Here is an 11,992-nt window from a genome sequence, read left to right on the forward strand (position 1 = left end):
CAACGTTTTGCAATGATGTTCACATATGCTGCTAGGTATTTCTATATTGTGGAGCCTGTATTTAGCATTGCATCCACAGTATACCAATAATAAGGTCTGGAGCACTTCCTAGCACTGCAGCCTAGCCACAAGCCGTAGTTTCATCTCTCCCTGTGTAGTGTTAGTCAAACTGTCTACCTTACAGCCTCATAGGAGCCCAGATGCAACACGGCCCCAGAGTTATTTAGTCTCCAATTACTCTGCTATACTAAGTTACCAGGTCCTCCCCATTTGCTTTAGAGGTCCCTGGTTTCCCCTCTACGCAGCGTTTCTCTAGGGTAACTAGCTCATCAGGAGGATATTGATATGGGAAACGGTACCTCTGTACTGCTGGCAGTACAGAGGTACCGTGTCCCACCATCAGGGGCACGGGAATTGCAGTTTTAACTGCAGAGACATCGTTTCCCATATCAATATCCTCCTGATGAGCTAGTTACCCTAGCGAAACGCTGCGTAGAGGGGAAACCAGGGACCTCTAAAGCAAATGGGGAGGACCTGGTAACTTAGTATAGCAGAGTAATTGGAGACTAAATAACTCTGGGGCCGTGTTGCATCTGGGCTCCTATGAGGCTGTAAGGTAGACAGTTTGACTAACACTACACAGGGAGAGATGAAACTACGGCTTGTGGCTAGGCTGCAGTGCTAGGAAGTGCTCCAGACCTTATTATTGGTATACTGTGGATGCAATGCTAAATACAGGCTCCACAATATAGAAATACCTAGCAGCATATGTGAACATCATTGCAAAACGTTGTGACTGGTATACTGTGGATGCAATGCTAAATCTAGGCTCCACAATATAGAAATACCTAGCAGCATATGTGAACATCACTGCAAAACGTTGTGATGAATGGAGCTATTTAAGGTCTGGCTGGGACCTGTTGTGCCACAGCCAGCCTTGCATATGTAGTATATAGACCACAGAGCTTTCATTCACCTGGTGGGAGATGTTGATTGCTACCTGATCAACTGGGTCTCTGGTCTCTGCATTTGTTAGTACCCAGATATCAAGGGGTAAACTGTGTGGTTCTCAACAAACTATCTGAGAGCTACATATGGGAAAAAGTTATTTTGTAGATGACTGTATAGGGAAGGCAATAAAAATACTAATTGTTGCCTGATAATAGTGAAGTCATACTGCAATTGTGTTATCATTTTATTTAGGCCAATTTTAAACAAATATTAGTAAAAGTTATGTTTTAGTATTTACTCCTACAGTGATCTAGTTTAGTACCTTGAGTAAATTACCCGTCAGTGACTCTGTATATATGTCCTGTTTTTTGTAAAAGAAACAAACAGCATGACATACATACAGTGTCAGGATTGTTGCCAATTACTATTATATTACTATTATAATTATAATTAAAAGTATAATTAAACTTTTGGCAGTGTCACTTGCAAGGAAAGTGAGCAGGACCATCTTACTCCTCTCTGTGATTTTCCTTGTAGGCAGGCCACATCTACACTTAGGACATTGTTGTCATTACTATTATCATCACCAACGGTTTCACCTACTACTCTTCCTCCTCTTCTTCCTTGTCGTCAGTCATCCATAAGAGAATGTATGTCCAGGAAACATCAATATGCACCCAGTCATCTGACAGTTTTGCAACTTACTCATACCTGGCCAACTTGCTGGCAGTGTAGTTGCTGCCATGCCACTTAGTGGATTCCATTGCATTTTGCAAAACTGCTGGCATGCACTCAACCTTCATGGAGAATTCCTAGCCACCATTATTTCTCTAGGAAAACTGTCCTTTTATATAGCCATGTGTCAAAGAATATGGGACCTTCCCTGGATATGTGAGATTGGGGAAATGTTCATGTCACCATCAACATGTGGACCAGCAATTATGTATATGTACTGACGACATGTTCGCCAGGGTAAGGCGTTGCTTCTACTTCTCCCTAGTGTAAGGTGAAGCGCTGCTATTCAGTTTTACAACTACTGAACTTGGATCAGAAGAGCCACACAGCATAGGAGCCACTCTGCTGTATTCTGCAGCAGATATCCCACTGGATGGTTCCTCACCGACTACAACTGGGCAGTGTTGCATTTCCAGCGACAATGGCACCAATATTCTTGTTGAGCTACAGTTGGGTCAAATGACATATTGTCTCTATATGGTGTATATGTTGAGTGTCTGGTGGTGTGCTGTCTATTAAACATGTATAGTGTCTTAAAAGAGGTTTGTCTAATGGTCAGAAAAGTGTCTGCTCATTTCCATAGATATACCTGAGATTTTGATGCAACTTCTGCTATGTGTGCATTAGAGAACTAGTTATTGGATAGATGGATTTTTAGGAGTGTTCTACACTAAGGTTGTAAACCAATTTAAGCTGTGGTTTGTACCAAACTTGTCCGACCCATGTTCAAAGTGACAGGTTACCAATTTCTGCACATGCTTCAATCAAATGTAAAGGTTATTCAGTCACAGAAATTTTTTCAATAAATCTGTGACTGAAGTAAGAACGTACAATCTGTTTAGTTTTACTGCTGTTCTTTTTTATAGTCTAAAATGAATAGGATTTCTAATAGAGTTTGTCTGCTACTGGGGATGAAGGAAACACCTTGCTGTGTGCACCAGGTTACTGCAAATATTGTATCTGTTATAGTTTGTGGTAACCAAACTATTAAAGTGAGATATTTAATTCAGATATCCAATTAATAAGTTACAATATGGACAGGAATAATCAATAACTTGTCACTAACCATTTGTAAGTCCATCCATGTTCACAACTGACTATGAATGTATTTATTTTCGGTGTAAGCTAACTCCTTGTTCTTGTAGTAATTGTTCAGTTTCCTAATATTAGGTGTTTTCTTAGTTGTAAAGAATTGTCATCAGGACAATGTACAGATGTGTCCACTTTTACCTTAGCTCAGATTTGGTTAAGGACTCCAAATTTTCATGAAATCAATTCAATACAAAATTACAACTTCCTTAGCTGATCATGTTCAGTGCAAAGGAAAGGTAAAGAAGAACATCAGTATACACCACCAGCCCTTTTATATGTACAGTGAACATAGGATTTCTTATATCTTGGTGTCTACTCCTGAGGATAAATTAGTATACAGATAATGGGATACATTGTTAAAATATCCTAGAGAGGTGAATTATCAATGTCTCTAATGTAGAGAAATCTTTTTAGAACTTTGTTTCCCAATGCGTATTAACAAAATTTGCTAAAAGAATAACAAACAACATGTTACTCAATGCTATACATACAAATAGTGGCAGAGGCAACACACACTATATGGACAAAAGTATTGTGATATACCAATTAGCAAAGAAGTTACAATGTTTTGAACTTTTGACTTCCAGGCTCCATATCTCACTATCCACTACAGCTTCGTATTTGAGAATATTGTAATTTTATAGACAATCATCTTGGCTATCTCATACATAAATGTGACTTACAACTATTTAGCATATGATTATGCAGAGTCTTATAATGTAACTGCATTGATACTGTTTTGCTAATGGTGGTGAAAAAAACTTTTTCTTCTTGTATATTACAAATTACAACCTGTTCTCACATTCTCTAATAGCTCAGTGTGTTATCAGGTTTATTTCCAAGCGAAAGATCACTGGTTCAACACAAGGATCAGCCGTGAAGAAGATTTAACAAGAAAAGAGAAACAGCATCATCCAGCTCGATATCTGTCTATTGGTCAAGATCAAGAAAATTGCCAAACTGCATCATGTGAATGTCATAACAGTTGGAAGAATGCAAAATGCAGTGCGTCTGTCTATTCAAAATCCAACAGGTGGACGTCCAGGCAAAATATTGTTGTAAAAAAAAGGCGGCTCATCACAAAGTCTATTAGTTTTAGCACAACAAATAAGGCAGTATGATTTCTAATAGTGATATATATCACATCCATGCAGACACTGTGCAATACGCATTACACAAGTCTGGAATGGTGACCTAAAAAATTTTAAGACGCCTCAACTTCAATATTGTCAGAAGTGTTGGCTCAAGTTTTCAAAAAAATATAAAAAGTGGACAGTAAAAGATTGGAAACGGGTGATTTAGAGCAATGAGACAAAAATCAATAGACTGGACTCTGATGGGTGCAAATGGTTTGGAAGAAACAAAGGAAAAGGGGTCTAACATAACAAGAAACTGAAGGAACTGTCAAGTTTGCTGGAGACAGCCTGATGATATAGGGCAGTGATGGCGAACCTATGGCACGCGTGCCAGAGAGGGCACGCAGAGCCCCCTCTGCTGGCACGCGTGCTGTCGCCCTGATCGCTCACGAACGGCGAATCCGATGCAGGATTCCCCGTTAGTGAGCGATCGCTGCCTTCAGCTGGTTGTGCAAATGCGCATCCAGCTGAAAGCTGTCAGTGTAGCTCAGTGTAGGCCACGCGTACTACGCGGCCTACACTGACTACAGAGTGTGACCTCTGAACAAGCGCGGGCGTGATGACGTAAGTCATCAGCGCGCGCAGTGAACAGAAGAGAGAACACCCGGCAGCTCTTCAGGTAACTATATTGTGTTTGTTTGCACTGTCAGGGGAGGGGGGCAACGGTAGACATTTCATGTTGTGTAGGAGGGGGCTACTGTAGACTTTCATGCTGTGTGGGTAGGGGGCTACTGTGGACCATTTTATGCTGTATGGGAGGGGGCTACTGTGGACCTTTCATGTTGTGTGGGAGGGGGATACTGTAGACTTTCATGCTGTGCAGGTAGGGGGCTACTGTGGACCATTTTATGCTGCTACTGTGGATCTTTCATGCTCTGTGGGAGGGGGCTACTGTGGACCAGTTCATGTTGTGTGGGAGGGGTCTACTCTGGACCATTTCATGCTGTGTGGGAGGGGGCTACTGTGGACCATTTCATGTTGTGTGGGAGGGGGCTACTGTGGACCATTTCATGTTGTGTAGGAGGGGGCTACTGTGGATCTTTCATGCTCTGTGGGAGGGGGCTACTGTGGACCATTTCATGTTGTGTGGGAGGGGGCTATTGTGGACCATTTCATGTTGTGTGGGAGGGGGCTACTGTGGACCAGTTCATGTTGTGTGGGAGGGGGCTACTGTGGACCAGTTCATGCTGTGTGGGAGGGGGCTACTGTGGACCAGTTCATGCTGTGTGGGAGGGGGCTACTGTGGACCAGTTCATGCTGTGTGGGAGGGGGCTACTGTGGAGTATACAGGTATAATCCTGTGTGGGGGCCACTGTGGGCCAGATTGTACTGTGTGGGGGGCCACTGAGGGGCAGATTGTACTGTGTGGGGGGGCCACTGAGGGGCAGATTGTACTGTGTGGGGTCCCCTCACTATGTATATCACACAGTATTTGTTTTATAGCAGACGTGAAATTAGTACAGGATGTAATAACATTGCACGGTAAACTATAAAACAGATCCTGTGCGATGTAAATAGTGAAAATTAATTGTTTAAAAGTACAGAATGCAGAGACCTTTACCTTTCAGTACAAGATCTGTAAAGCCCCAGTCACATGACTGTAATTTGTGGGTCCGCAATTGTGGACCCACAGAGTTTTAAGGTTAAATTGCCGTGTTGGCACTCCGTGATAATTTATTTGGTTTTGGGTTGCAGTTTAGGCACTCGGTCTCAAAAAGGTTCGCCATCACTGATATAGGGTAACAATGACAATGAAGTAGAGGTGCTTGATTGGCCTTCACAAGCCCCAGACCTCAACCCAATTGAACATTTGTGGATTGAAGAGAAAGCTGTATTTGTACCTAAATGCAACAACATTGGGAATGTGTACAAGAGACCTGGGATCGATTTTGGTTGAGACATGCTTTAATCTGATAGAGAGCATGCTTAGAAGGATTCAGGAAGTGAAAGCCAAAGATGGATTTACAAAATAATAAAAATTTAGAATTTTAGGAGAAAAACAATAAAAACAATGCAGAATCACGAAAAGAATCTACATAACTAATCATATGCTAAGTAATGTATTTACAAGTCAAATTCATGTATGAGATAGCAAAAGATGATCGTCTATAAAATGATGGTAGTCTCACGTTCCAAGCTGTAGTGGATGGTGAAATATGGAGCCTGAACATCAAAAGTTTGAAACATTGTTACCCTTTTGTTTGTCAGTGACAAGAACTTTTATGACAACCCATCTTAAATCCTTAGGCATTAAAGGGGTTGTCCTGGATAAATTAAGCTAAACCCCTCCCATCCACCTAACTTGTAATTTACTCCGTTCAAAAAAAAAATAATGTATATTTATCCATATGCCTGGGGCGGTCATCACTCTGGATCTAGCCAGTGGGAAAAAATCATGTGAAAAGACAACTTTTATCACTTTGATGTGGCTGTATGAATTCATGAGAATGATTTACAGCCTTAGCAACACCCCAAATACTTTGTAGGTTGAAGGAGCTGAACTATGAGTGTCTCTAGAGTCTTCTGGAGGGCAACCAACCTAGTTGCAGTGACAGTAAGAGACCAATATCCCCTGGAAATAAAATGTTAGAATGGAAATGATAAGATTTCCATGAGCTGGTTCTCTATTGAAGGTTCAAATTACCCACTGAATTTCATCACGTCAGCAGCTTGTACTACCAGGGTACTAGAGATGGGTAGGGTACAAGTAAGAAGGTCAGATGAATGTATAGATGAGAATAAAGGGTCTTTCAGACCACTGAAGATAAATAAGGGTAATTTTAGACAAAAATAATATCCGAAAAAAAATAGAAAATGACACTAGAATTTACCAAAGTAAGGGTAGTGGCAGCTTGTCCAGAGTTGGCCCTGTTAGAAAACAACCAGGCCCTCTTTCCCTTGCAGTTTGCAATGATGGACTATTTAACAATAAGAATTATAATATCATAAGAATCCTGGTCCGGAATTTAACGCGGAGGCCCCCTCAGATTCCGGAGCAAAAAAACGGTAGCTGCAACTATTCAAGAAGAATAGTCAAGAGATCAAAGCAAAGGTCAGAATACAGAATATCAGAGAAAAAGTAATACACTAACACGCTCTAAAGAGGGTAATAGCAAGCACCCATGTGTGAACTAATGGGCTGTATATGGGAAGCCCGAAACCCACCCCAGAACTGATTGGAAGGTAAAATGTAGTGATGAGCGAATATCCTCGATCGAATACCTCGGCCGCATAGCTCCCGGTGCAAAAACACTTCCGGGGCTTCAAATTTTTACTGCCCCTCCACCTTCCTTGCCGCTGGGAGCTATGCGGCCGAGGTATTCGATTGAGAATACTCACTCATCTCTAGTAAAATGTCAATCATAGAGCAACTAACATTAACTCTTAGCAAACCAGAGGGAACTTAGAGTACTGGCTAGACTGATACACTGAAAAAACTCTCAGCTGTGCTAAAATAGAATACAAGAGACCCAGGAGCAGGGGACGCCTGCTGCACCATACCATGTGGCCTGAGGATGGCGTATAAGTCTGAGCAAGCAAAGATGTTACAAAAGATGTTACCTATCCAGTTGGGAAAGAGAAAATCTGCTACTTACAATTAGGCATATTAGGGACTAAACAATACACTCTGTTTATTAATATTATTGTTATTATTACTTATTTATATAGCACCATTAATTCCATGGTGCTTTACATTTGAGGGTTCACATACAGTACAAAAAATATACAAACAGATATAATACTAACAATGACCGACTGGCACAGTGCGATAGAGGGCCCTGCCCGCGAGGGCTTACAATCTATGAGGGAAGAGGGATAGAGACAGAAGGTGAGGGTAGAGACTGTACAGATGGTGGTGTGTTGACTTTAGTGTTATTGGGGGTTGTAGGCCTTTCTGAATAGGTGAGTCTTCAGGGCCTTCTTTAAGCCTATGATTGTGGGGTTCAGTCTTATGTGTCTTAGAAAGTAGTTCCAGAGTATGGGGGATGCACGGGAGAAATCTTGGAGGCGGTTGTGTGAGGAGCAGATAAGAGCAGAGCAGAGTAGGAGGTCTTTGGATCTGAGGTTACGTGTGGACAGGTAGCGTGAGATTAGGTTGGAGATATATGGAGGGGACAGGTTGTGTATGGCTTCGTATGTTAACGTTAGTAAATTGAATACTATTCGTTGGGCTTTGTCTACCCATTATAAGCCAATAATGTATAACAAAAAGAACAAAAGGCAAAGCCATCAAAGTGGATCATAATGGTTACATGTCCATCATACATGTTGAAAATATGGAAATCATGACATCCGTGTGTGTTACCAGAACTAGCAGTAGAACTGATATATATGAAATGGAGGTACACTAACAAGATAGTAGCAAAAGCAAATATTTGGAAATCAACAAACTAAATCTGTAAAGAACAAGACTCTACAGACAGATAACATTAGTGTGTATTTTTACTGACATGAAAATCTAGTAACCGTTTTAATTCAAGCTTCATATCTTGATTCCGTAAACTGTATATAATGGGGTTCAGCATAGGAATAACCAGGGTGTAAAATATTGAAACAATCTTGTCTTGTTCTATGGAATATACAGAACTTGGCCCTAAGTACATAAACATACCTGTGCCATAGAACAGAATCACACATATGAAATGAGAGGCACATGTGGAGAAGGCTTTATGTCTTCCTTTAGAAGAGCTAATACTAAACACAGCATGTAAAATGGAAGCGTAAGACATTATAATGACAATGACAGAAGTGATGGTGACACAAGATGCAAAAATATACAGAATTAATTCATTTGCAGTGGTGTCAGAACAGGACAGTCTTAGAAGAGGAGGAATGTCACAAAAGAAATGGCGAATAATATGAGAACCACAGAATGGCAGAAGAAAAGTAGAACATGTTTGTATTAAAGAGTGAAGAAAGCCGGCGACATAGGATCCACTAAGCAACTGAAGACACTTCATCTTGGTCATGTTCCTCAGATAAAGAAGAGGATTACATATTGCTGTATAGCGATCGAACGCCATGGCTGCAAGTAGAAAGCACTCAGCACTCCCTAGAGAAACAAAGAAATACATTTGACATGCACATCCAATGTACGATATACTCTTCTCCAATGTAACTAAATCAACCAACATTTTGGGTGTAATGCCTGAAGAATACCAAAAATCAATGAATGCCAAGTTAGAAAGGAAAAAATACATTGGGCTATGCAGCTGAGTGTCAGTCACTATAAGCAGTATGATGCCCAGATTCCCAGCAACAGTGATTAGATACATGGATAGAAACACTGGGAAGAGGAACAACTGGAGACTGGCTTGGTCACTAAATCCTAGCAAGGTAAAATAGTTCTCGGATGATTTATTATTCACATGATGACCTGTAAAATAGATTAAACTACTTTACAATGCTATAGACACCATTGAAGACTTTAGTACTGTTCTATGGCTGCTATTGTTAACCCCTTCTTGAAACAGCCATTTTACCTTGTTTTTGTGTTTTTTATTCATCAACTTTCAAAAACTAATGTATTCTACTTTCTAATAGCACCATTTAATAAAAGGTACTGGAAAGATGAAAAAAATATTAATGGGTTAGATTTGGAAAAAAAAATGTTTTATGGGTTTCATTTTTACGGTGGTGATTGTGCAGAAGATTGTAAGCCCTCGTGGGCAGGGCCCTCTACCCCACTGTGTCAGTCGGACACTGTTAGTATTATATCTACATGTATATTTTGTGTATTGTATGTAAACCCCCAAATGTAAAGCACCATGGAATTAATGGTGCTATATAAATAAACTATAATAATAATTTTTATTCTAGTTCCGTATATTAGAACCATTCCAAATTTGCATTGTTTTTGTTCTAATAATTAAAAAAAAAATAGATAATTTGGAAAACATTCTTTTTCTATTGAATTCCACCATGTTTTGGTATTAGTGTTCATCAATAACAATTTTGGACATGTATGACTTTTTGATCATTATTTATGCCATTTATTTGTTGCGCGAGGGGGGGGGGGTGATACTGATCATAAAAACAGGTATTCAGACATTTAGATTGTATCTCTATAGCACTTACAGTATTGGATAAATATTTGCATATTTCAATAGTTCTGTCATTTTTTGACACAGTGATACTAGTGATGTTAGTGTATTTTCATTAATAAAATGGGGAAAGGGATGGCAGTACAGACAATGGACAATTAACCCTTTCATTTGCAATAATCTACCACTTTATCCTGCAAATATCCCGTTGGATGGCTGCTCGCCGGCTATAACTGGGCAGTGTTGTATTTTCAGTGACAATGATACCAATGTTGTTGCTGAGCTACCGTTGCAACGAATGACACATTGTCTCTATATTGTGTATATGTTGAATCTGATGGTGAGCTGCTTATTTAACATGTACAGTGGCTTACAAGAGGTTCTGCTCATGGCCAGACAAGTGTCTGCGCATTTCAGCCATTCTCGTGTTGCTATAAACACCATCTGCTGGATTTGGAACAACATAACAGTTTGCCTTTGTATTGCATTTTATTTGTTGTGTTCCACCTTGATGAAACTCCAACATGTTCCAACATGAATAATACAGCAGAGACTCAGCAAACTATGGTGGCACTTAGCTCCAGCGCTAAAGACCCAATATCTGTGAGTGACTGTAAAGTGTAAGATTAAACTAGGAATTTGTAGCCACTGCTTACCATTCCATTTTTCCATACCTGTGATGTTGACTTAAAGAGGACCTTTCATCAGATTGGGCACAGGCAGCTCTATATACTGCTGGAAAGCTGACAGTGCGCTGAATTCAGCGCACTGTTGGCTTTCCCGATCTGTGCCCCGGGTAAAGCGCTATTGGTCTCGGTACCGTAGCGCTTTACAGTCAGAAGGGCGCTTCTGACACTTAGCCAGGGACGCCCTTCTGCCCAGCAGCGCCTATAAACCAATTTAAGCTGTGGCTTGTACCAAACTTTTTCAACCCATGTTCAGTGTGACAGGTTACCAATTTCTGCACATGCTTCATTCAAATGTAAAGGTTATTCAGTCACAGAAATTTCTTCAATAACTCTAACTGAACTAAGAACGTACAATCTGTTTAGTTTTACTGCTCTTCTTTTTTTATAGCCTAAAATGAATAGGATTTCTAATAGAGTTTGTCTGGCTAGGTGAATATTCTGTGACTGGCAATGAAAGAAATACCTTGCTGTGTGCACCAAGTTACTGCAAATATTGTATCTGTTACAGTTTGTGGTAACCAACATATTAACATGAGATATTTAATTCAGATATCCAATTAATAAATTACAATATGGACAGGAATAATCAATAACTTGTCACTAACCATTTGTAAGTCCATCCATGTTCACAGCTGACTATGAATGTATTTATTTTCGGTGTAAGCTAACTCCTTGTTCTTGTAGTAATTGTTCAGTTTCCTAATATTAGGTGTTTTCTTAGTTGTAAAGAATTGTCATCAGGACAATGTACAAATGTGTCCACTTTTACCTTAGCTCAGATTTGCTTAAGGAATCCAAATTTTCATGACATCAATTGAATACAAAATTACAACTTCTAGATAAATATACTTTAGCCATTCTTTGATACAATAATGCTAAGTCATGTTGTTTTGAAAAGCTGTAGATGCATAGCTGGACATGTTCAGTGCAGAGGAAAGGTAAAGAAGAACATCAGTATACACCACCAGCCCTTTTATATGTACAGTGAACATAGGATTTATTATATCTTGGTGTCTACTCCTGAGGATAAATTAGTATACAGATAATGGGATACATTGTTAAAATATCCTAGAGAGGTTAATTATCAATGTCTCTAATGTAGAGAAATCTTTTTAGAACTTTGTTTCCCAATGCATATTAACAAAAATTGCTAAAAGAATAACAAACAACATGTTACTAAATGCTATACATACAAATAGTGGCAGAGGCAACACACACTATATGGCCAAAAGTATTCTCTGGAAATGGGTCTGGAAGAACAAGGGAAAAGGGGTCTAACATATCAAGAAATTGAAGGAACTGTCAAGTTTGCTGGAGACAGCCTGATGATATGGGGTGACAATGA

At 39.9% G+C, this 11,992-nt stretch overlaps 1 protein-coding gene across 1 annotated transcript; it reads right to left on the reverse strand.

The window, feature by feature from the left end:
* Positions 1-8,344: 8,344 nt before the first annotated feature.
* Positions 8,345-11,271, reverse strand: LOC142204519 (olfactory receptor 5AR1-like). The gene is made up of 2 exons (XM_075275835.1): positions 11,253-11,271; positions 8,345-9,291 (listed from the first exon to the last, which is right to left on the reverse strand). Exons 1-2 carry the CDS (start codon positions 11,269-11,271, stop codon positions 8,345-8,347), a joined length of 966 nt encoding a protein of 321 aa, XP_075131936.1.
* Between the last annotated feature and the right edge of the window lie 721 nt (positions 11,272-11,992).

Source organism: Leptodactylus fuscus, chromosome 5 (assembly GCF_031893055.1).
Source record: "Leptodactylus fuscus isolate aLepFus1 chromosome 5, aLepFus1.hap2, whole genome shotgun sequence".
Lineage (NCBI taxonomy): Eukaryota > Metazoa > Chordata > Amphibia > Anura > Leptodactylidae > Leptodactylus > Leptodactylus fuscus.